The sequence below is a fragment of the Trachurus trachurus genome (genome assembly GCF_905171665.1).
Source record: "Trachurus trachurus genome assembly, chromosome: 16".
Taxonomy (NCBI): Eukaryota; Metazoa; Chordata; class Actinopteri; order Carangiformes; family Carangidae; genus Trachurus; species Trachurus trachurus.
This window is the reverse complement of record NC_139902.1, coordinates 8,104,995-8,129,393: the sequence shown is the minus strand read 5'-3', so window position 1 is coordinate 8,129,393 and position 24,399 is coordinate 8,104,995. Positions and strand designations below refer to the sequence as shown.

General features: G+C 41.8%; 1 protein-coding gene across 3 annotated transcripts; it reads right to left on the bottom strand.

Annotated features, from left to right (window-relative positions):
- Positions 1-163: 163 nt before the first annotated feature.
- mag (myelin associated glycoprotein) lies at positions 164-24,399 on the bottom strand. Of its 3 annotated transcripts, none has more exons than XM_083990453.1 (12): positions 24,372-24,399; positions 14,845-14,965; positions 11,887-11,993; positions 10,741-10,816; positions 10,282-10,650; positions 9,370-9,666; positions 8,330-8,587; positions 6,293-6,553; positions 5,765-6,073; positions 4,752-4,851; positions 4,028-4,124; positions 164-3,389 (listed from the first exon to the last, which is right to left on the bottom strand). In XM_083990453.1, exons 4-12 carry the CDS (start codon positions 10,784-10,786, stop codon positions 3,231-3,233), a joined length of 1,896 nt encoding a protein of 631 aa, XP_083846579.1. In that variant the 5' UTR covers positions 10,787-10,816; positions 11,887-11,993; positions 14,845-14,965; positions 24,372-24,399; the 3' UTR covers positions 164-3,230. The 3 variants fall into 3 exon arrangements, with proteins under 3 accessions (XP_083846579.1, XP_083846577.1, XP_083846578.1); XM_083990451.1 differs by lacking the exon at positions 24,372-24,399 and adding an exon at positions 18,843-18,979; XM_083990452.1 differs by lacking the exon at positions 24,372-24,399 and adding an exon at positions 18,843-18,955 and having other exon boundaries at positions 14,845-15,004.

The window sequence follows — 24,399 nt, the reverse complement described above, 5'->3', positions numbered from 1 at the left end:
TATTAAGCTCTAAAGCATTTTGTCGAACTGCTGAGATTTAAAAAGAAAGAAAGAAAGAAAGAAAGAAAGAAAGAAAGAAAGAAAGAAAGAAAGAAAGAAAGAAAGAAAGAAAGAAAGAAAGAAAGAAAGAAAGAAAGAAAGAAAGAAAGAAAGAAAGCTGTAGAATTAAATTCAGTGTTGACAGTCTGTACTAAAGATGACTTGATTCTCCTTGAAGACATAATGCTGATAAAGACGTGGGAGTGAAGTATGCAGCGAGTCAGCAGTCACAAAGACACCAACAGAGACAGTGATGCCTTCACTTAGCTGCAGGTTAAAATGACTTTAATTATCACAGACAGTCTTTGAGGGTCCTCAGTTTTCCAGGTCGTAGCTCTCTAAGAGAGTTAAATGTTGGTCAACTGGACTTGGTTGTAGTTTCTGGAAGATATTTCACCTCTGACTGACTGACTAGTTTATCACCAATGGCCGTGTGAACTAAGGCTACACACCTGGTTTTCCCCACGAGTCAGAACTGAAAAAGTCTCTTGGGTTTATACAACCAAGTCCAGTTGACCTTGGTTCAACTTTCTCAGAATATAACTGAGCACCTGTTCTAGTTATTACACTCTCCTGTATTCTTTGTCAGAAGCAACGTGAGGTTTCATCAACATGGCTCAAACACGGAGAGAGGTTCATTTGGGTTCATGTGAACAGAGTAAACTAGTCCTAATGGTGTAATTTGGTTGTTTTCATATTGCCACTGCTGCCTATGAACAGTCTCTGCCCATACAGAGTTACCACAATCAGATGCCTTCAATGTGCCTTGAAATCACAGTGATTGTTAAACCAATTAGAAACGGCTCACAGAGACATGCTGCTGCCTTGATGAACCCAATCTATAATTTTAAATGAGGCAGCTGTAGTTCATTCTTGTTTCATAACGTTACATTTATAAAGCCTTGGTCGTAGCGTGTGTATCAAAAGTAATTTCAGGCTTCATGAGGAGATGATTGCACAACTCCCTCTAGAATTCACTTCCCACTTGAGCCTCCTATCAGTATATGCAGTGTAGTGAAGTGTGTAGTTGAGGGAGAAATCAGTGGACGACTTGCATTTTTAATGCGGTAAATTATGTTGGGAAGTTAAACTGTAGCTGACTGTTACCTTAAGTATTTTAAAAATCAAAACTGATTCATTCAGACAAAAAATATTTATCAGGACTTACACTGTTAAATTAATCCATCATACAATAAATAGTAAATATCTGCCTTGTTTTTAAAATATATGTAACTGAAACAGAGATATCAAAAATTACAATAAATAACATGTTGTCTTATTAGAAATCAAAGATTGCGTGAGTCAGTCAAGGCTGTAGTGAATTTAACACCGTGAACACAGTGGTGTAATGGCCTCTGTGGCTCTGGATTAACATTATAAAGTCTGAGAAAAGAAATCCTCTGTTAGCTACACCTGAGCTTGGAGACTACAAATTGAACAGATGGCAGAGTTCAAAAGTGTGGGCAGGTGTTACATGAAGAAAATTCATCTTGGAATGCTTCAATTTTGACTATGCTTTTAAATCTGTCTGAGAACAATGAATTGCTGGGGTGCCCCCTCTCATAGTTCATGGTGAACACAACAGATATAGCACTTCAAAACAGCTGCAACCACAGTAAATAACAATATATTTTCCTGCATGTAAACATCCCCTCAGACTTGCACACGAGTTAGAGGCCGAGTACTGTTTCCTAAGCTTATATCAAGACAGTGTTCAGTCAGAGTGGGTCAATGATGTGTGGCAAGGCTGTTTTTAGTTTGACACACTGGCTTTTCTCCATAGCTCAATATCTAACTATCTGCCTGTTGGCCAAAGACTCATGCGGGGTGTTTACTGTGTGTAGTGACATCCCTTTCCTTATCAATATACATCCTATTAATATATTATTAACACAATCATTAACCAGTTAGACTATTAGTGAGCTTTGATATTACATCATGGGGTTGATCAAACATCTCTGAATAGCACAACCAGCTTGCTATAGTCAGCATCACTTTTTGTCATTCAAACATCTGATACAACCCTGTGAGGGGGGAAAGAAAAACAACAAAGCATCAGCTTCTCAAGTGAAGTGACGCTCGAGCTTCTCCAAAAACCCCACAGATCAGTGTCCTGTGATCTTTCAGCACGATATGAACACACACATACGCACACCAACGCGCATACACACACCCACATTGTCTAAAAGAGATAACACTTTGGCCATTCACACACACACAAAGAATGATGTGCTTTAGGTCTGTTTTTTTTTTTCCAGATCAATCACAGAACAGAGCCCCATGCCTTAGGGAGAAGAAGAAGTAGAAGATGAGACAGACATGTTTGTGTTGGCCACAAAAAAAAAAAAAAAAACTCAACACATTCCACAGTTGGATGCTGCAAAGAAACTGTGACATTTTCCAGAATCTGACCAATACAAAACCTCTGCAGTTGTTTTCGAAAGTGATGGTAACATTTCTTTTTTTTTTCATTTATTATGAGAGGCCACTGAGTCACAGCACACATTAGATGCAATTATGCGCAAACAAGATTCTGAGATGCGTCTCCATCTCCCGCCTCAGTCGGTTATCTTCTTGGGATGTAATTAACCAAAGGAAAGAGAGGAGAGGGGTCGTTCTCAGTTGACAGACACGCACAGAGATAAGAGGAGACAAAGCACGGTTACTCCCTGCCCCGATGCTTCGACTGGCAGCAGACACAGTGACAGTGACAAGAGCAAACAGTGATGAGATGGATGCAAGCACTTGGAAGTCATTTAACAATAACATCAACACTCACAATGAGAGTTTACATGGGGAAAGCAACAAAATCATGGCTTGGCTTGTTAACAATGCGTGTTTTAGAGCCCATGTATTAAAACCGAGGTTGGAAATTTCTTATATATTGTCCAGTTGGGTCACGCTCTGACCCAAAACAGTACCAGCTTTTCCAAATGATGGCGTATGACGGGGCATTCCTGTGGAGGAGGGGCAGCATGAGGGGGCGGGGGAAGTACTGGCATCGAGTGATACGTTATATGTGACACATCTGAAGAAATGAGAGACGAGGAGTCATCGTATTGCAGGGTGAAATCCAGATGAGGAGGGGGGGGGGGGGCGTTGTTATACAGTTTATGGGCCAGAGGATGTGTGTGTGATGCGGGGCTGCCACTGCGTCTCGCGTAGCCGAGGGATCAGGGAAGGATCGCGATTCATTTGGCTTTGATTTCTGTGTAGTTGCTGCCGTCATCCCCCCTCCCTGAGGCCCCCTCCCTGGACCTGCCCCCGATGAACTCCAGAGCAGCGTAATTCAGCTCTTGCCTCTCCAGTCCTGCCATAGAGCCCACAGGTTGATAATCCCCGTCTTCTCCCTGCAGACAGAGGGACCCGATGAGCGGCACAAATCACTGGCGCGGTGCCGGGCAGCACCGCAGATGACAGAAAGTGTGTGACAAGACACCATAAAGAAGAGATGTTAGCGGTTACTGGTCGACATACTGACAAGGAGACTGAGATGTTTCCTGTTAGTTGGGCAGTTTGTGTTAGCAAATGAGGCAGCCATGCAGAAGGCAGTTCTGGAAACAAATGGCAGTGTACAGGACACAGAAGCTGATATGCGAGGAGATGCATCTGTCACTGAGGCTTGTGCTTTTAATGGGGATTTGTTTAGGAACCTTACCGTAGTCTCCTCTAGAATGGAGTTAAACTTTGAGCCCAACAGCTCTGTCTTAAGCTGTGCAAGAGTTAGGGGAGAGAAAAACAGACAGAAAAATGCAGAGAAGCAATGAAAGCAAGAGAAAACAGTGTTTGGAAAGGTCATGTTGGAGCAACTAGACTGCTTGTGGGAGAGATTCCTTCCATTACCTCGTGTTCAGAGGTCCAAAATGGGGTCTCATGACTTTTTAAGGTTTGTTTCATTACACAAATATACAACCCCAAACATCTTGAGAATGGTCATCCAACCCATCTTTTCATTATAATCATAATCATTGACATCAGCATGTCTCACCACTTTCTTCCTCAGATTTTGTTTGTCCTTCTTGACTGCGCTGTAGTACAAAGCTGGGTTCTCCAGGACCACGTCCTGCCTAGGGTTGCCATTCTCTCTGGGGGACGGAGTCACATAATCAGACTCGGCCTCGACTGCCACTAACGCAGGGCGACACGCCAAGCCTGGGCATCCATTTTAAAACAACAAGCTCTGCAAAGGTTATGCTGGAGGCCAACCGTGGCTGTGAGTGACGTGGTTATTTTTATGGGTTTAGTCGCTGAGCTCACGCCCACTTCAGGGGCGATTTGCCAGAGAAAGCTTGCGGAATTTGGGGGTCCAAATATGCCTTGAGGCAAATAATAAAGCACCTTGGTTAAGAGGGCCACCTGGGTTGTATTTAGCACAGCAGGTCAAGGATACAGAAGCAGTGTCAGAGCAGGGAATCGAGCCTGCAAAATATAAGGTTAGTCCAGCTTGCTAACCCACTCCACAAGGCAGCCAGTGTGGATCTCCAAGGATTTCAACAGGGACTCGTCATTGCAAATAAGCTGAAATTGCTCAGGAGAAAAGATTCTCGCGTCCACATCAGTCCCACATTCACTCATATACAATATGCATCAATGTGTTTTAGAATGGATGACTAGGCTTAAGTGTTTCCTTGGATTTCAGAAAATGCTTAGTGAGGAAAAAGGCTACTTCTGCCTCGCATTGGTCTCTCCATTAGTCGGACACTTATACTCACTTCTTGTTGTTGTGGCCGACGTATCTCACTGCTGCGATGATGAAGGCTATGACGGCCACTCCTCCAATGGTGCCAACTATAACCGCCATCATGTATTTTTCTGAAAATGCAGATAGTCAGAATGAAAAATGAGGTCCTGCCACTTAGATATGGGTTAACATTTTAAGTGAAAAAACAGTGCACACAACATTTTCTCACATTTCTACAGAATTCACAGCGAAATCAACATCTTAAACCAAAAAGATAAAAAGATGCTCTGCCTGGACTGTACAGTTAACTTAGAAGTGATCATTGTCACATGTCCTCTCTGATTTCTGAGATTATTTGCTCAACTCATTGTGGATGTTGAAGTATCTGATGTCAAACTTTCATGTAAAAACCAGGTGTATTGGGGCGGTGCGTGGCGCAGTGGGTGAGGCGGCCGCGGGCGGCCCCGGTTCGAGCCCCGCGTCAGACGGCCCTTTCATGCATGTCATTCCCCCTCTCTCTGCCTCCCCCTTTCCTGTCTATCTCTATTGTGTGCTATCAAATAAAGGCAAAAAGCCAAAATATATATACTTTAAAAAAAACAGGTGCATTGGGTTTGCCTGTGCAGCTGCGCAATTGTGTGTTTTTGACTAGACAAATACCTCATCAGCTCATATGTAAGATTTAAATGTTTAAATATATGGTTTCATTTATTTGATATTTGATGTTGACATGGAGCTGTGGCATGCAGATGATACTCAGATGACTCAAACAGGAAACTCCAGCTGGGGACTACTTTCTGCTGTGGATCAATACATCCACAGCAGAAAGTGTAGTGTATATAGTTCCAGTTTTCACTGCAGTTTAACCAGTAGGCTACAGTAGTGTGATGTGTACATAGCTTTTGGCAATCACACATTACGAGATAACAGGATCTATTCATTCTTCTCAAACGGAAAGAAAATTGTAGGAAATCCCATTATTATCTTATCAAGTATAACAACAGGACTCAGAAGTAACAGGCATCCGTTTTGGTTTCTACTCACTCTCCTGCTGTAGCTCCAGGAGTATGCTCTCTCTTCCGTACATGTTGTAGATGTTGCAGTGGACGTTGACGGCGGGACCGCCGTTGTCAACGCGCTCTCCTTTCTCCCGCAACTTGATCATGCCTGTGGAGGTGTGTCCATCTGTGTGCGTGTAGAAGTTGTACCGGCCGTCTGTTTCGTTGATGGTGACGTTCAGGTCGGGCAGGTAGAACTCGATGGTGGGCTCTGGGTTCCCTGTGGCCATGCAGACACACTGGACGCCCTCCCTCACCACTGTGCACTTTGACTCCTCCAGAAGAACTGGGGCATCTGTGGAAAGAGGCAGCACAGTGAACAGTTATGTAATAAAAATTCTACAGAATTAATAATAAAAAAAGGTTTATTTTTAAGTTTTTTAAGTTTTTTAAACACTGCAAATCAAACAATCCATAAGTAAAGACCTGTACTTCTAACAATCATAACCTTTCATGTATTATGCTTTATTCTTCATCCTACTCTTTCGCACAGCTGTTTTGTGAACGCACTTACACTCAACAGTGATGTTTAGGGAGCTGCTGGCTCGGCCGTGCTCGTTCTCAGCCAGGCAGCGGTACTGTCCATCTCCCTGTGGTGTGATCTCCATGACCTCCAGCACCGACAGCTCATCAGCAGTGATGGTGCCCACCAGCTCCCCATCTTTCAGCCAGGTAAGGGTCGGGGCTGGGCTGCCCTGAGTGCTGCAGTGCAGGGCCAGTGAGGTGCCTTCTAACACTGTCATTGAGTTGTTTACCATGGGCTCGCGGGGAGGGTCTGCAACAAAAAGAGGAGAAAGGCAGGTTTTTTTTTTTTCTTATTCAGATTTAGAAAACATTGCTTCATTATTCAGATAATTTGAAAATGCACAATGTCGTCCTACGTTAGAAGGCTGAGATGCAGCTTCTTTCCTGAGGCTGAGGCTCATGAACCATAGACCATCCTCTGCACTGCATTGCACTTTACATTATAACTGCATGTTACCCCAACATGTCGCTGCCTAGAAATGTGTTTTATGTATTTATTATATAGGTTTTTACGTTATTTATTGACGTCTTTTATTTTTTTTATCTCACTGGTCCAGAGAAACACTTTTTGTTCTGTGTTTTTAACATGTAGAATGACAATTAAAGAATCTGAATCTGAATTTGAAAGGGATTCATAGTTAAACCTGAAAAAGCAGAGTCTTTGGCAATTTAGGGGCAGAAGAAAGCAGCTGTGAAACAAGACCAACATACAGTATGACCTTTAGATATACAAATTTCTGCAGTCATGGGGCCACTCAATCAAAACAAAAAAAATTGTTTGATGATATATTTAAGTCTTCACCACCACTGCTATGATTCAGTGTCACTCATTCATAAGGTTTTTGCCTGGAGCCAAATTACTCATTGATGTACAGTACCCCATCCTCTAAAACAAAGGACAACACTCCAGGTGAAGAAAACACAGAATGATAAAAAAAAAAAAAAAACAATCACTAAGATGTTTGGTTATTTTGTCTCTTTGATAACATATGATCCAGATGGTCAAGAGATTTTTACCAGGGGCCATATTATTCATAGAGTAGGCCTACTCCTGCATTCCAAAATAAATAGAATCCATGATAAAAAACCTAGTGAAACGAAAAAATTTCACAAAACAAAAAAAAAAAAAACTGTCTCTACAGCACTGTTTGATGAGGACGAGATGCGTTGGCGGAGCTTTGACCTAAGCTGCCACAAACATTTGCTCAGCTTGTTGCTGTGATTATGTGTCCAAAGACTAACATCCTTCTTCTGGCTAAAATATGAAGTTAAAAATGACCAAGATCTAAGAAATAAAAAATAAATTAAATGTCAGTTTTATCTTCTGCTGGCTGCTGTGCTGCTGATGCATGCACAAAGGGAATATAATAACACCGACGTGGTGTTATTGTCATGCAGTTGAAGTTGTGCATCTGGCCACCTGGCAAATGCAAAACCATTAGTCACTCTCGCCACCAACTCTCGAGGGAAATCCCCAGCTCTTTAGCAGCTAAATGTTCCATTATGATTCCCCAACTTGTCATTAACTGTGTCTGTCTGCTGTTAGATCCACAGCATGTAGTGCACAGTGTGTTTATCAGAGCTTTCTTGATGACAACAGCTGCCTGTTGCCACAAAAAAAAGGATGTTATGAGAACAGTGAGTTGTGTATCAGACGACTAAACAATGATCTGAAACTTGCTGTAACACTCCATCAAGCTGAGGGGAGCAGCAGATTCATAAAGTTTAATCATCATTGTTAATGTAGAATGAAATGCAAAAAAGAAGCTCACAGGAATGGTCATCAATTGTCATTCCAAGGTCAATACTTGATTTTTTGCACAAAACTTTGATTCATTACACTACTAGTATGGTGTATTGATTTGGGAAATAAGTCTGGTTTTCAATGGACTATTCCTTTACTTTGTGTGATTGGGGAACTCAAGCCAATTGTACATTTAAAACCCATCATAATCACCTAACTTGAATGTGTCCTCATGCTAACAGTAATGGAGTAGAGACACAGCTTCTGTCTCAAGCGACTTACACTTGACAGACAGGTAGAGTGAGGTGTTCATCATGCCGTAGCCATTGTCTCCGATGCAGGTGTAGACTCCCTCCTGTGCTGGCGTCACATCATCCAGGGCGAGCGAGATGTTGGACGCCGTGTCCCACAGCAGCTCCTGGTCTCCAAACATCCAGGAGATCCTGGAGGGAGGGTTGCTGTCCACCTCGCAGTGCAGCATCACTGAAGTGCCCTCCATCACCTCCGAGGACACGTTCACCCACACCGAGCGTGGAGCATCTGACAGGACGAGGAAAACAGATTTCACTTCCAAGCACTTAATGGATTGGTCTACACGCGAGTCAGTACATAAAAGACACAGAACTGTAAAAAAAAAAAAAAAAAAAAAAAATCCAACTATGTGCATGAGGACTTCATGTAGACCATAGGAATTGTAGCCTATTTGCAACAGTGCAGCACAGCAATAATATTCTGTATTTCTTACATGGTTCACTCAATCTGGAAGACTACACGGTCGAATTTTAAAATCTGCTATTTTAGACAGGTTACAGCAAAAGCTATTGGCCAAATACAAGTGTACATACACTCTCTTTATACTTCCACTTAGATTTTTAGCTTTTTAGGGGGTTAGCAGAGTGGTTTTCTAATGTAGGGCCTATGTATGTCCCGCATGCCCCCGCCCGTTAAGCCGGGTTTCCACCGAATCAACGGTCTTTTTTTTTTTTTTTTACACCGCAACATACGGTTCACGTCATGATAACTTCTGTATTTTGGCTATTCAAGCTTCCACAGTCCATAGTTCTCTTCTTTGTTTGATAGCCTATTTCAAGAGAGTTTTGGTTAAGTAACCATGGATAGCTCCTAGGTAGGATTGTTCTGCTGTGTCGTCACCAGCGTCAAGCGCTATTCTAATAGTGGCACTGCATGACACAAATTTGGCCAACCACAGTAATTTCCTGGAGTATGATAATAAGAATTCATTGTTGCTATGGTTGGAGTCCTCCAATGTCATGTCAGAGCACAGGTGGAGAAAGCGGTAACATTGATGCTTTTTAACGTACACTTGACGTCCAGAGAGATGAGCCTCTCGTAGACCAGTGTGGTGTTGGGGTAGTAGACCCTGCAGCCCAGGAGCTGTCCGTTGTGCATGGGCCTGGGTGTGAAGGTGAGGGTGTTGGAGAGGACGGCCGTGTTGCTCTCCTCCAGGTAGTCGGATGAAAACTCCGGGTCAGGCAGGTAGTCGGTGTACATCCACTGGATCTCTGGAGTCATGTCGGGGCAGTTGTCAGGAGCGTAGCACGTCAACTCAAGACTCTCATCGCTGACTATCTCCTCTGGGACATCGATGTTGGGTTGATCTGGTGGACAGGAACAGGAAGACATCAGTGGATTTATGCGATTTCTAATAAAAAGAGGGACTGCATAAAGCAGTATTTTATTTTCATGCAGAAATGCAGCTTAAAGTTGAACTGAATGAACAATGTTGTATGAAACAATAACATTTCAGAGTCCTTTCTAGATCAAATGGGAAGCTAACTTGCCACACAACATTAAGTCCTATGAATGGAAATGTACGTTGCATTGATTCTTTAGCTTTATTCCTCTATGAAAGTTGAAACATCTTAACTGAACAATCAAATTTCGAATTACACAACGTCAACAAACAAATCACTCAGATCATTAATTAAGATGAACTTGAAAGATGGATGGAACTGTTTTCATTTTCATCATTTCAGTCTTATTATCATTTTAAAAAATTGTCATTTTACTATCAGCTATGGAGCACTTTTATATTTCTGGTCCAGTAACAACATCCACTGTATTCATCTGTCAACACCAGATGATATAGGATGTATAGGGGTACACCCTGGACAGAATGCCTGTCTATCCATCACAGGATTGAAATATTGAGACGAACAACACACACACAATTTAGAGTACATGTTACTCAGTATTGCACTCATTTATCTTACCAAGAACTTTGAGCTCTGCGAAGTCTGGGTACGTGTACATGTTGGCTCCGCCGAGGTCAGCGCGAAAGTAGTATCTCCCTGAGTGCTCTGTGCCAATGTTGTTAATGAGCAGAGTGCAGTTCCTCTGGTGCAGGTCGCCCAGCAGCTTGGTGCGGCCCTTGTAGCTCTCGTGCACGACGTCCGTTCGTGATTTGAAGACTACTGGAGGGAAGAGCTGAGGGTATGGCTGACCAAAGTACCAGATACCGTGAGTGCCACGGTACGGCCTGATGCCAGACGGATACATGAAGGTGCAAGGGATGACCACGCAGGAGTTCGTCATGGCTGAGATGTCCCGAGGTACCCAAACGTTCCACTGGCAGCTGCCATCTGACAGAAGATCAGAGACAAATGTTGAGTCAAACGCGATAATACAGTATTACAGAAAGTGTCTATTAGAAAGTGTCTCGTCTTTATTACCGTTGACGATCAACAGCAGTGTTAAGAGCAGCTCCAAACCCCACATGGTCTCTGCTCAACGCTGGACCATAGACTTCTGCAACAGAGAATATTTGGACAGCTACAGTTTAGAGAGGGAAAAATCCAAGTGTCTTTTGCACTGCTGGATGACTCAGATACATCATCTGCAGAAATAACCACAGTTACTGAAAATGCTTCTGAGCCAAATTTATACCAATGGCTGAAATCGAGCAACTAGTGCACTGCACTGAGGCCCATCACAAAACAATATTGAGTCATAGTCTTTTGTAATTTCATTGCACTTGTAATTTTCCAGAAACAGCTGATGTCAAAACAAATGCAGTTTCCTTCCAACCACTTATTCAACTTATTTCGTAATGTTACAAAATAAGGCTTTCTGGGAAATCCTAACTTGTCCAATGAGCTCGCCTTCTGTCCTTAGTGATAATTTGCATGAATTTGCATTATTCCGTTTCTTTCTGCAGATTTTGATTTAAAAAAGCAAATAGTAAAACAAAACAGTTTCTTGTAAGTTTCTAAGAATCCACACACTGCAGCCATAGTCAAAAATGTTTTTATCTCCAAAAAGACATAACACACAGCTTTTCTCACAGAAAAAAACTATCCTGCTTGGTGGAAGAGCAGGAGACACATAACGTCCTTTCAGCTAAATGAGTCTCTCTTTCTATCTTTACTAGAACAAATATCAACTGGTATCGTCCAGTACAAAAACACAACACCACGCTTACACAAATACTACTGTATATAACACCATCATTCAAAATAAAATCCAAGATATATACTATACTATATATACACTGTTGTTCTGTAGACGAATCGTCTTCAATGTCATATGGTTATCTGTGATTCTATTCCATCTGTACCTATTCACATTTTAAAATGCAGAGGTTGAATTTTTAATCTGACATAATATTTCAATGAGTTGCTTTTTTTTGCCAGTTTGGAGAAATGCAGAGTTGCTTGTTGAAGCGGGCCAATGAAAATCAAAACCGTCTTCACTCTGAAAGCATTTTTGTTCCAAAGCAATAGAAACAATGGCTGTTGTGTTAAAAACATGAACTTAAAAAAAAAAAGTTTTAAAAAGAAAAAAAAAAGGTGTGTTGGATGTGTGGGTGTGGTTTTTACCTTGAAATGCTGATGGTAAAGACAGACAGGGGCTCTGCAGGACAGCTCGTCAGCGGCTCCACTAGAGGGTGTTCACTCACACCCTGACAGCTGGACAGCCTTCTTCTCTGTAACATACAAGAGTAAATAAATAAATAAACAAACTAGTGACATCAGCATCATCAGGCACTGACATCACTCCAAGCTGTAGTAGAGTCACACCAACTCAGCGTCAGTCAACACCTGTTTACTCCCCCCCAGTGGAGTCACTCATTACGGCCGCTGTGCGTAATCGTCCAGCCAATGAATGACTCTCAGTGTTGGTTGAGCTCTGAGCCGAAGCCAGACTCCAGTCACCACACATCATGTCATCATTAGATTAATGATACTATTTGTGCTAGAAATGAATCAGGATGCATAAGAAGGGGGTGATAACAAGATGCACTGATAAGAACGTACATAAACAAATCAAATCACTTCTCTATTGTTCCTCCTTATCCAATAATATTCAACTTCTGTGTCTTGGTTTCTAACTGACTCTCCAGTTGTATTCCATTTTAATTCTAATCTTATCTGATGTGAATCTAGTACCAACTCCAACTGACTAATGTATATCAACCCTACTCATCAGTGACCTTAAAAAGGTTTGAAATTGCCCTTTTTATGAAGAGGGACAGCTGTGTCTTTGGCACAGGAAATAGATGTAAAGATCCATTTTACCTCATTTATGCTTAAAAATGCCATGGGTTCTAGCAAACAAGGATGTAAAGTTGGATTTTGTTTTCCACTGCTGTGACAGGAGGAAGGTGTTTGACTTCTCTGTTGCTAGGTTGCTAGGGTAAGCTGGCCATTGAACAATTAAAATTCCTCATACATCATCAACTATGGTGTAAAAAAAAAAAAAAGTAAAGTGCCTCCATCTCCATTTACAGTTATTGCCTTTCCATGCCAAACATACTGTCCTTTCACTTTAAAATCCATTTGTCTCATCAGCTGATATGTAATTAAAATAATCACATGAAGTGCAGTCGCAGGATGTTAATGATACAATATTAAGCTGCTACAGAGCAAAAATTAGAAACAATCAACAGCAAATTACATCAAGTTAACTACTGCATGATATTGCGTATCATAATATATTCATATCTCTAAAATGCCTTATGTCTATATAGGATTTTCATGCAGTCTGAGCCCTGTATGCTACAGACTTAGGATACTTTCTTCCTTGATGTCACAACAGCATTTATTCACTATATTATATCACTATTACATTGATACTACATTACACTGAATAACAAAGCTTATAATATATATTTGATTTAATTGGAATCTATTCTGAACACTGTCTGATGCAGCAGCAGAAAAAAAAACACAATTCCTCCATTTACACCACTGTACAAAATGTCATTTACTCATCATATTAATTCTATAATAGGCTTTTACAGCTCTTGTTCTTAAGGAAATCTACATGTGATATAGAAATAAAATGTATATTAATATCATAACGACTGTTACTTTGGATGCAGAATTAATACATGCAGAAGGAGAAGCAGAGGATTTAGCCTCATGCTGTAGCAGCCGGTGTGTGCAGATGGCAGGCCTAAGAGTGGATTGTGCTTTTGAGCTTCATGATTAACACATCCCAACATCCCCCAGAGAATCTGTGACCAATTTTAGCCTCGTTGATGGAGAGAAGTGAAAAATTCTCTTCGTTTGACAGTGTGAGAGAGGCCACTTATTTGTCATGCTGCTGCTCATCATGCAGTTCCACAGGCATATACAGTAGCCTCAGATGCATGGAAACCTCAACATGTAAAAGAAAGGTAGGAAGTTTAGCCTACTCTTCTTGTAGTTAGTTGCCTCCTTTTCTCTCATTTGCCACTTATTTTTGAAACCAGCAATAACTGAATCTTTTGGCCACTTGGGGGCAGCGAGAACAAGCTGTGATTATAATAGTGTCACCTGTGAGCCTGTTTGTTTTTTACACATCCAGCTGTTAGAAAACAACATTATCACTTTTCTGGAGGTGTGTTTCTGTCCAGCTGGTGAATAGAAGTCTATTATTTCTTCTTTTTAGTAGTTTAGTAGTTTTAGGGTAACACTAGAATAAGTACACACTATTAAGCATTAATAAATACTAAATTCTTCCTTTATAACGCATGAATACACATTAGTATGTAGTTTATAAATACAGTTAGTGCTTATCAATGATGAATAAAACATTTTAACTGTTTACAAACTGCATACTAATGAGTATTCATGTGTTATAAATGATGAATTCAGTATTTAATGTTTAACTAATGCTTAATACTGTGTACTTATTATAAAGTGTTACCCTGTTTTAGTTCTAAACCAAATCCTGGAAGAAATATCTGTAGCTGCTCCTCCAGCCAGTCTTTAACTCAGTTTTCACCATTTGGTGCTGAGCAGGTTGTGTGCTGTGGGTTTTTAGATCTCTTTTTGCTGAGTGACAGACAGATGAACAATGAGCTGAAACTGGCTCCACTCCTCCACCAAAGCTGCAGATTGGGACCATAATTCTCTGGAAGTTCATCACTCCCACACACCATCTCACCTCGTCATTTCATACCTGGTGACTGTACAAAATATTGATCACGGCTTCTTAAGAACTGTAAACATCACCGTCATATTTTGAGACGTCTCAGCCCATAATGCCAACACTGTGGTCTGTGACAGTCATAACTTTTCTCCAATGTTGTGTCAAGCTCCACCATCTGCACTACAACAAAAGGCCAAGAGCCGTGGCGAGTGCGTCCAGGCAGAGAGGCCGTGCGCGAAGCGACAGCAGGAGAGAATGGAGCCGAGCAGCCAGGCAGGGCCACTGACACCACCACCAGCCCCAACCACAACGGCCTCATTGATGGGGCAGACAAACGGCTGGCACAGAGCACAGAGCATACGTGCGCACACTTACACACACACGCGCAACACACACACACACACACACAAAACACTTGCCTCATACCAGCCTCAGCACCAGGCTCCTGCTCCCTCTGAGTCCTGACTTCTTCGTCTTCTTCTTGATGTTTTTCTTCTTCCCAGAGTTGCTCGTCTGGTTCTGAATCCAAGACGTCAGATTCTGTGAGAAAGGACAGAAAAAGGGAGATGAAGAGAGATGCTGGAGGGAGACAAGCAGATGGGGAAGAGAGGGAGTCTGTGTGAGCTCTGGTTTACATGTGTCGTGGGCAGCTCTGAATATGCGTTCAGGCATTTCTGGAGCCGTTCTATGGCCCACTCAGCATTCCTCTCCTCTGTTGCACCATTCCCCATGTGTCTCCGGGCCTTTAACCCTGGACCGGGATCACACCTTCCTCTGAGGTCGAAGGAAAACGTGTTGACTTTAGCTGACCTCTCTAATGCTAATGGTGCCCAAGACACAGGGGCAAAAAACTACAGGGCAAAGGAGTGAAGAGTGAGTCAATATCATCAGCTGTGTTACCAGCGCCATACCGAGAGTAGGAGGAACATAAAACTTGTGAAATAATTATGGTTACGTAAATGACAGATTTACATTAGTCAAATTAGATCTTAGAAAGGGTCGTTTGTTTCTAAAGCTTAAGAAATATTTGACTCATGAAGTGTTTGAACCTTAAGCCACATGAGAATGTAGGCCTACTTGAACTTCAGAAATAGAGGAAAAGCTCTCGGGGCGCAATCATTGATCTTTCCAGACATACGCAGATCTAATATTTTCCCTTCTGGGGAATGTTTGTGGGCGGGAAACACAAGCATGTATCTAGACAGAGGTCCGCCTAGTTTACATGTAACAGTAGAAAGGGCAACTTGTCCACCAGTGGAACTTTTTTTTTCCTTTCTCCATCCTCATTGTTACATGTTGGGTGAGTCACTGTATCCAAGAGCCGTTAGGCCACCGGCCAAGTGATGGCATCGACCGAGTCGTGGATAACCTCAAGGGAATCCCTCTGTCAACAGTCTGGAGACGGGCTGGAGAGGAGAATGCAGCATTGATGGTCTGGAGCTGTGTACAAACGAATACTCGGCATGCCATAACCAACCCCCCCCCACCACCACCACCACCACCATCACCACCGCCGCCACCACCCCCTACACACAAATGCAGCGTAAGGCATGCCAGCACGCTTCTCAGCGTGGGCGTGCAGCTATGCGACCTGCCTCTGCATCTCCTCATAAGCTCAGCCTGCTCTATTGTCCTGCTGGGACTGTAGTCATTGTATATGAAGTGTGTGTGCGTTAAATGTGCGAGAGCTGACGCATATAAGTTAAGCTACATTATATCATTTGTATCTGTGGCTTTTTTACTCACAGAGATAAAAAAAAAAAATAGACTCCAGAGAGCTATTCAACGATGCTTTCAAAGTAAGACATCAGGAAACAGAGGGAACGTCAATAAAACAATATTTAGACCTGGAAACATGTAATCTAAAAGGTACATCAGTGCACATTGATCTTTATCTGATCTTTTTGCTGCACAACTTGAGCAGATCTTACTCTTCTATTATCTGAGGTAATCAAACCTGAAGATGACGACTGATTGCTCATCACGCTTCAGGGATACAGATGCTGTCTGAACAATCATCTCTGCTAAATTAGGCCACGAAACCTTTTTATGACTCATTTTACATGATTGAAATTGCTCGCACAAACGGCCGACTGTGCCAAGAAGAACATTTTCATTGTGAATATCGTCTGCGGCCCGTGCACAAGAGCCGTGCCGTAGCTCTTGGACCGGGGGGGTGAGGAGGGGTGGGGTGGGGATTAAAATAATGGGAACCTTGTATGCAGAACACTGCCCATTGTGCGAGGGAGAAACTGGAGGAATTTTTCCGGAACAGGCCCGCTCACAGCTTGGGCTTTGCTGTTTGACTGTGACGCGCGTTGGTCCACCACAAGCTAAGGCCCCCACTAAAATACTCAGAGGAGCAGATGGTCTTAAAACATGACTGCTCCCCCTCCCACACATGGCGCGCTGAGCTGTGATGAGTCCAGTGCACAATACACACTTATACACACGCACACACACACACGATATGAAAAACATAAACATGCAGATATGCCAATATGCAGTCACACAGTCTGTCCAAGGTACAGCAGAGTGCTGGCATTAAAGAAAGAGTCAGACTGGAATCTTCTTGCTCATGATGTATGTCGTTTTTTATCCACACTGTTCCCGTAATTTTCACTTATCAGTGACATTTTATTATCGTAAGTGATTTAAGGAAACTATGGTTGTGTATGAGATGTTATGCTGATGCCAGTGGGTGTCATTTCCTGTGTAAAACCATCATTAAGTATATTTCCCACCCACAGATGAGATACAGGAGTAAAAAGGGGTTTTTCGCTCAGACCACATCAAGCGATCATGACAGCAGAGTGAGATTCACTTGGCTGATCACCAACATAAAAAAAAGGGAACAGGAGCACCGATAGCTTATTTCCATCTTTTCTACCTGGCAAACCCTGTGACTCTGGCCATCCCCGGCCCAGTGGGCAGATGGCGAGCCACAGGCCACCTCTATCATTAGAGTGCTCTTCCTTCCGCTCTGAACAAAAGGGGGCGACAAACAGAGCCGTCACCTGTTCAGCCACACAGAGAAATAAAGTGTGGATCCCATTCCTCTGCTCCCTAAACTGATAAAAGTGAGGAGAGATCCAGCCATTGCTCCTCCATCAACACTCGTCTGGTGTTTCGAAGCATTATGCATCTTTGCACTGAAAAAACAACAAGATAAAACACTGACCTGATGAGAGTCAATGTAATCAGTTTGGATGTATCTGTTATTATATGACAAAAAACACAATGCATTATCATTAAAACCTAAACATTTGCAGAATCTGTTGCTGAAAGTTTCATTCTATGAAGACATGTGCTACACACGCCCATTGATTTCTACCAAACACATTAATCGGCCCAAAGGGGAAACAGCTGTAATTAAAGATCAAAATCTAAAACTGAAATATGGGACCTCTGATATGATTTATCCTACCTTGGGGGGGATTTTTGGCTTTTTGGTTCTGTAATCTTGTTGTAAATTCTCCAATTCAGCTGTAAATTAGAATTAAAATTACACTGCTCCCCCACCACACTGATTAATGAAACATTTGTCATTAACACATGTTTTCTGATTTTACTCAGTAAAACTTTTAGATGCAGGAAAACTGTGGCTTTAATCACCGTGTCATTAAAGAAACGGTATCTTTTCACCCAATTGAATAACGCAGTTAAATTACTTGTAAAAACGTTTTGGTTGGCTGTGTAATCGGAAGCTTTTCTACCTGGCATCAGATCTCTGTTTGCTGTGGTAATACACTCTGGCAATTACAGACACGGCTCAGTACTAATGGCACAGGCAGTGAAATCTGTCCAGTAATAATTGGCTGGGCTTTTAGCGGCCCCCGCTAACATTGACCAATACACACACACACACACACACAAGAAAACACACTCACTCACTCATGTGTGCAGCCTTGCACACCACAAACTGTTCACTCATGCACACATTCATTTCAGTGCACACACATACACACACTCAGTCATTACCTAACTAGGTCCAACTTGTGACTCATCCAACTCTCAATCTTTTCACCCGCTCACTCGTCACCTCATCCATAAACGCTCACGCTCACCCCGACTGTAGGTGTTTGAACTTAAAGAGCAAAAATAACAAAAGTAACAAGGGATCTAGATAAAATCCAACTGGTTGCATCAATAAGAATGGACCCCCGGGGACTTTAATAAACTGAAATGCGTTGTAAACACCCCACTGCTGCTGCTCACTTGCACGGGGAATTCACAGAACGTCATTAGAGGTTATTGGTTATCATTACTCTTATATTAGATCCTCCCTTATCTGCACACGTCTCCATCCTCCTGCTTCAAAATCTCACTATTCCAAAATAAAAAAAAAGTCCAAGTGGTATAAAAAAAGGGAAAAAAGACAAATCAGTCAAATCATATAGAACCTGCAGCCCCTCACCTGTGTAGGTGATTTCCAGGTTCAGCTCCTCCTGTGTGAGCGGTGCCAGCAGCCTCCCTTCTGTCACTCGCATGCAAAGCGTCACACCAGCCTGTCGCCAGCAAGACCTCTCGCCACTCTCTGTACCAAGCCCCAACGGTGGGGAATAAACTGCTCCCCCTTCCCCACTGCTGCCACCAGCATCACCATCACCATCACCATCACCCCTCCCATATGAAAATCAGCCCTACAGTATAGCAGCATTGTTCTAAGGCTCGGCCCTGAGGGTGAGCCATTCATAAATACACACGGGGCCACAAAGGGCCACACTGTTCCCCGTCGCCCTAACAAATATGGGTGAGGCTTTGAGCTCAGAGGCTTTGGTTTACGCTGGATGGAACTGAGCATATTTGATCATTTTGGATTGATGGAGTGCGCATCCAGATTTTTTGTTTGTTTGTTTGTTTGTTTTTGAGGTCAGTGTAACAGAAGGCAGGAAGTGAGTTTGGGAGGGGTTGATGAGTATGTGGAGGAGGGGGAAGAACAATATGAATCAAAGCAGCGTGGAGGCTAAAAAGCCTTTGACTTTTTCACACATTTGTCACAGATGTGAGACTCGCAACACATCAGAGGCCAGAAGAAAAGAAAAAGCAGAACATGTGTTTTTGTCACCTACCACGCAGATACTGGTATCCTGTCATTTCACTACTGAACAAAAAAGGCCCTACTGTATAGAAACGTGAAAGTTGTTTTGAGTAATATTGTGTTCTTTTATTGTTGTTAAAGTCTCGTGACTGCTACACAATAATGAAGAGAAAGTGTTTATTGGTTTGATTTACTCTCAGGAGCCACTTTATTTCACGTCTGACATTTGAACGTCTCTGCCTTTAATGTTCAAAGATGCTTCTGTATTTATAGCGCTGACATTATAGTTAGAGATGTGTTGTGCTGGTCTAAATTATATTGAGAAGTGTTTGTAATATTATCTTCATTACAGTACAGTATATGTACAGTATATGTACAGTATTATATTATGTATAAACCAATGTAAGTAAGTGGCCTCTGTAATAAATATAAGTATAATGACATATTTCTGAAAATGCCAACAAAAACTTTAAGAAGTTTGTTAGGATTGATCAAACAGGTATGTCTATGAAGTACACACACACACACACACACACACCTACACTTACACACACACACACACACACCTACACCTACACACACACACAATAAGTACTCAGCACAGGTAGGATACGGGAGGGAGATAGGGGAAAGAACACTGTGCCATGCCCTGAATGAATGTGATGCAGACTTAAGTTTACACCATTTGTGTTAAATGAGCTGCAACATGGTTACACACTAATACGGCTCATTACACAAAGTCACACTTGTTGCTTCAGCACAAAGCTGCGGAGTTTAATGTGACGGTGCGATACAGCCATATTCAGAGTTTATAAAAAAAACAGAAGTGGATACTCCAGATGCACAACAACCTGGAAAACATCAGCTACAAAATGAACATCACCGGCTCTATGGTGCCTTCATGTAACACAGTAGAGATGGGAAAGACAGGTCAAGTTGTTTGTTTGCATGGTTGCAAACAACTACTGCACAACATCACGCTACATCCATTTGATTTGAGTTTGATTTGACTCTTAGCTAACGTTTCCCATTCATACTTGATAAGTAGCAATATCAGCTCTACGGGAGTTCTCAGAAAAGTGGGGATTGTTGATGTTAAAAAACAATTACAAAATCTACTCATGTGACATTAATGCAGCATTTGCGCAAAAGCAACAGAAGTGATGAAGCCATAATTGAAAATGCCCGTTGTTATTAAGATTTAGTCACTGTCATTTGTGCTAATGCAGACATCTGTTAGTTCACAGATGAACGTCACAGGCAAATTTTTTATTGACGCCTTAATTGCCTTTGCTCTGATAAGTCTAAGAATGGTGATTACTACAGATGAGTACAAATCTATTGGACAAGACTGAAATAATTGCTTGATTTTAATGATACACTTGACTAGAATCTGGCTTCATTACATCCCACTGTATGAGAATCATCTCCACGACACCACAGACTCCTCCTCAATGTCCCTTGAATGAACTACACAGTAAACTGATGTCACTCTGGAGCTGCTTTTAAACACAACAATCATATTGTTTTTACTGAGCAATAGTTGTACTTTTCTTCTTTTCAGCCCTCCACATATTCAACAAGCCACTCTAATCTAAAGGTAATTGGGCAGCCTGTGACATTGTGATGTGATGTGATTTCACCTAAAGCTTATTTTTAAGGTCTATTTACAAATTCCCCATATTGCTGTCATTTTAAAGGGATAGTTAAACATTTTGGCAAATTTGCCTATTTCCATAATCCTTATAGTCATATGGGGTAGGTTCATTACCTTTGATTATCGCTGCATGTTGTTTTGTGATACGTGGGGCAGAGACGCTAGCTGCTGAGCGAACACAAAGGAGGTGAATGGTACAGGTCCCCTGTCCCTCATCAAATACACAATCCAACAACTCCAAAACGCTCTTGTGGAGAAGTTGTGACCTGCACATTCACCTTGCTATAAAAATAATAATGTAACATTACAAGACTGAGTTGTTTTTGAGGCAAATGCGTAGCCAAAACTACATTCCAGACACGGATACTGGCCGGAGGGATTTCAAAAGTGCAAGTAGTTCTGAGTATTCGCTTCATGTGTCATAATGTTACATAATTATACATGATTATTTCATAGTGTGGTAAATGTGCAGGTCACAAATTGTCCACAAGGGTGTTTTGGAGTTGTTGGATTGTGCATTCGATGAGTTTTGAGTGACATAATTAAAGGTAATGAACCTACTCCTATGACTATAGGGATTATGGCAATAACCGAATTTGCAAAAATGTTGACCTATCCTTTTAGGGCAACTGCAGTTATATCCAATTAGAAAAATGCAGGTACATATATGCTAGCTATGAACCTGCAGAGTCATCCTACCCACTACTAACATTTATAAAAACACTACACATTATTAAGCTTTAACGTGTAGTTGGATGGTGCTGTGAAACCCCAGGACTTGTGAACACATCCCCCTCCCTCCTGACACAGTAGCCATTGTCTCCCTGAGTCCTTCTAGGACAGAACAGCTCAGCTCGAGCCTGACACCGCACAACACTGGGAAGTCGATGTGCACAGATAATTGTCTTTTAATCACAACAATCCCCTTTTCTCTGCCCTCACTCGTTTGTCTCTGTCTCTTGTTTGACCTTTGTCTCACAGTTGTGACTCTTGGGGCTTTTAGCAAGTTCGACCAGCCACACTGAGACGGTGAGCTTTGTGATGGAAGCCGGGCAGCAGCTAAAGAGTCATGGGCCCCCACAGAGGAGGGACCATGGGGCATCTTGTACTCACTACTCACAACTGGAAAACAAATATGAATGCACCTATCAATTATCCATCCTGTGCCTGAATGAATCAATGTTTTTTTGATCAGCTACCAAACATTGATGACACATTTCCACCTGTTCAATCTGCTTCAGTTCAGTATTTTTACCTCCTTCTACACAATACCTGTATCATGCAGACTATCCTGAGCAAAAAACATCATCAGTTGCCTGTTTGAACATTCAATATGCCTCATGTTTTTGTGTTTTTGCATGAAGAAATAATTGCTATAAACACCTTTGACAACAGTCTATTCTCATATGAGCATCAATTGCATTTTATGTCCCACCCATGCATTTCTGCATAGCAGTCCGGTTGAGTTGTTATTACCAGGTGAGTTTGTTTATTTTCCAACATGTGTCCATCCTCTCAGTTTCCTTAACGAGTTGGAAATGAGACGATTTTTAAAGCTATTAAAAACATTTTTGTTCATTCAAAGATTGTTTTGTTCAGTTTTAGCTTCTCTTTGATGACTCACTGCTTAATCTGAATTCAAACCAGAAAATATGTGCAACTGGGAATTTAATCACTTTCCAAGGGCTGGAAAATTTGCCATGATTACATTTTCATTAGTGGAGAGTAAAACGCATATCAGAAACTACATAGTGTAAACAGAGTAGATAGACACACATACACAAGATCATGCCTTCACAATACTACAAGGTGGATGGAGGGCTGTATGGGAGTGAGAGGGTGAGTGGGTGGGTGAGGGCGTGTTGGGATTGTGCTGGACAGAGATGGGTGATAGAACACCACACTGAGAATGGATCCATTGTCCCTCTGTCCATTTTACTGGACAGAGGCAGTGGATGGCTGCCATTTGCAAACCAGAAACAGCTGGAGAAATGCTGAAACTTTGTGTTTCCATTGTTCTACTTATCTGGTGTTCACTTAAATCACTAGATGCATGCACATTTATCTATTGTACAGGATCCTCTCTGACAAAGTGGGACGAGGATGGTGTATGAATCTACAAAACCTTGTACTCTCTGGGGAAAAAAGGGTAAATATTCCGTAGTCCCTAGTCAAACCCAGAACGTAACACCTAAATATTTAACTTGGACCTATTTCAAAATGTTCTCCCACAGGGACTTTGACTGGGGCTTTGGAAAGATCCTAGATTAATCCTGACCCATCCATCCTTCAGCTTTACTGCTTTTCCTGGGGTGGGGTTGGGGGTCTATCATAGGCTCTTAGGCTCTAATAAAACATGCGTATTAAAATTAGCTTTAATAAGGGTGTCATCAGAAAATATAATCGGGAGAAATGTTTGTGTTTGTGCAGCCAAAGTATTGGATTAGAATTTATAATGAGATTATTGACCCCATTCAGGGCCTTTTATCCACAGTCCTGTTACAATTTGTTACACAGGATTTTTATTCCCAAAGGTGCAACTAATCTCAAATTTGTCCTACTTGGCCTAAGTTTCCATATTGCACTCCAACTGTCCTCCAATAAGTGCAGATTGGATATGGAGTTTGTTTAATGTGCAGGTCACTGTGGGCCATGATGAGAGATGACACCATTCTCAAATATTTTCTCTTGCTGGTTTGATTATTTAGACTACTGGTTCTGTCTCACTGAAAACTGATCGTATAGGATGAGAGCAAATGACTGCATGAAATGATAGTTAACGAGGCTGTGATGAGAAAGAAATGTGAAAAAAGTTTTCTTTTTTCTTCTCAAATTGAAAGATCATGACTTTTCCTAGTCAGCAGCAGTCAGCAGTCTTTCAATGCACACTCAGATAGATATATTGTATCATGCATAAAAGTATTTGCATATGATTCTAAATTGCAATCCATTAAACTCTGTTACAACAATAGATATTAAACATCAAACAGGTAGACTGCAATAACAAAATGAGTTGGCTGTGCTCATTAGATTAGATTAACAGTAGATGATCTGCACATGTAGACCACGCTGTGCTGTGATATCTGCCCCTGAGTGTTGCCAATAAATGACCACTCACTGCAATTCTGTTGCAAAGACAGGATTTTAAAGTGAGATATTTAAACCCAGAGGAGAAAAAGGAGAGAAAGAAGGAAAATCTAAAAAGTAATATATAATAATTAGAGTTTAGAGAGCAGCAGAGCTCTTACCTTATCAGCTGATCTGAAGCCAGTGAGG

Bases quoted from the DNA above. Each gene is read 5' to 3' on its own strand.
- mag (XM_083990453.1), bottom strand. From the start codon at position 10,786: ATGTGGGGTTTGGAGCTGCTCTTAACACTGCTGTTGATCGTCAACG. The intron at 8,588-9,369 runs GTACGTTAAAAA...TCGTCCTGTCAG, and splicing joins CATCTCTCTGGACGTCAAGT to ATGCTCCACGCTCGGTGTGG. The intron at 4,125-4,751 runs GTGAGTATAAGT...TCCGTCCCCCAG, and splicing joins GTCGGCCACAACAACAAGAA to AGAGAATGGCAACCCTAGGC.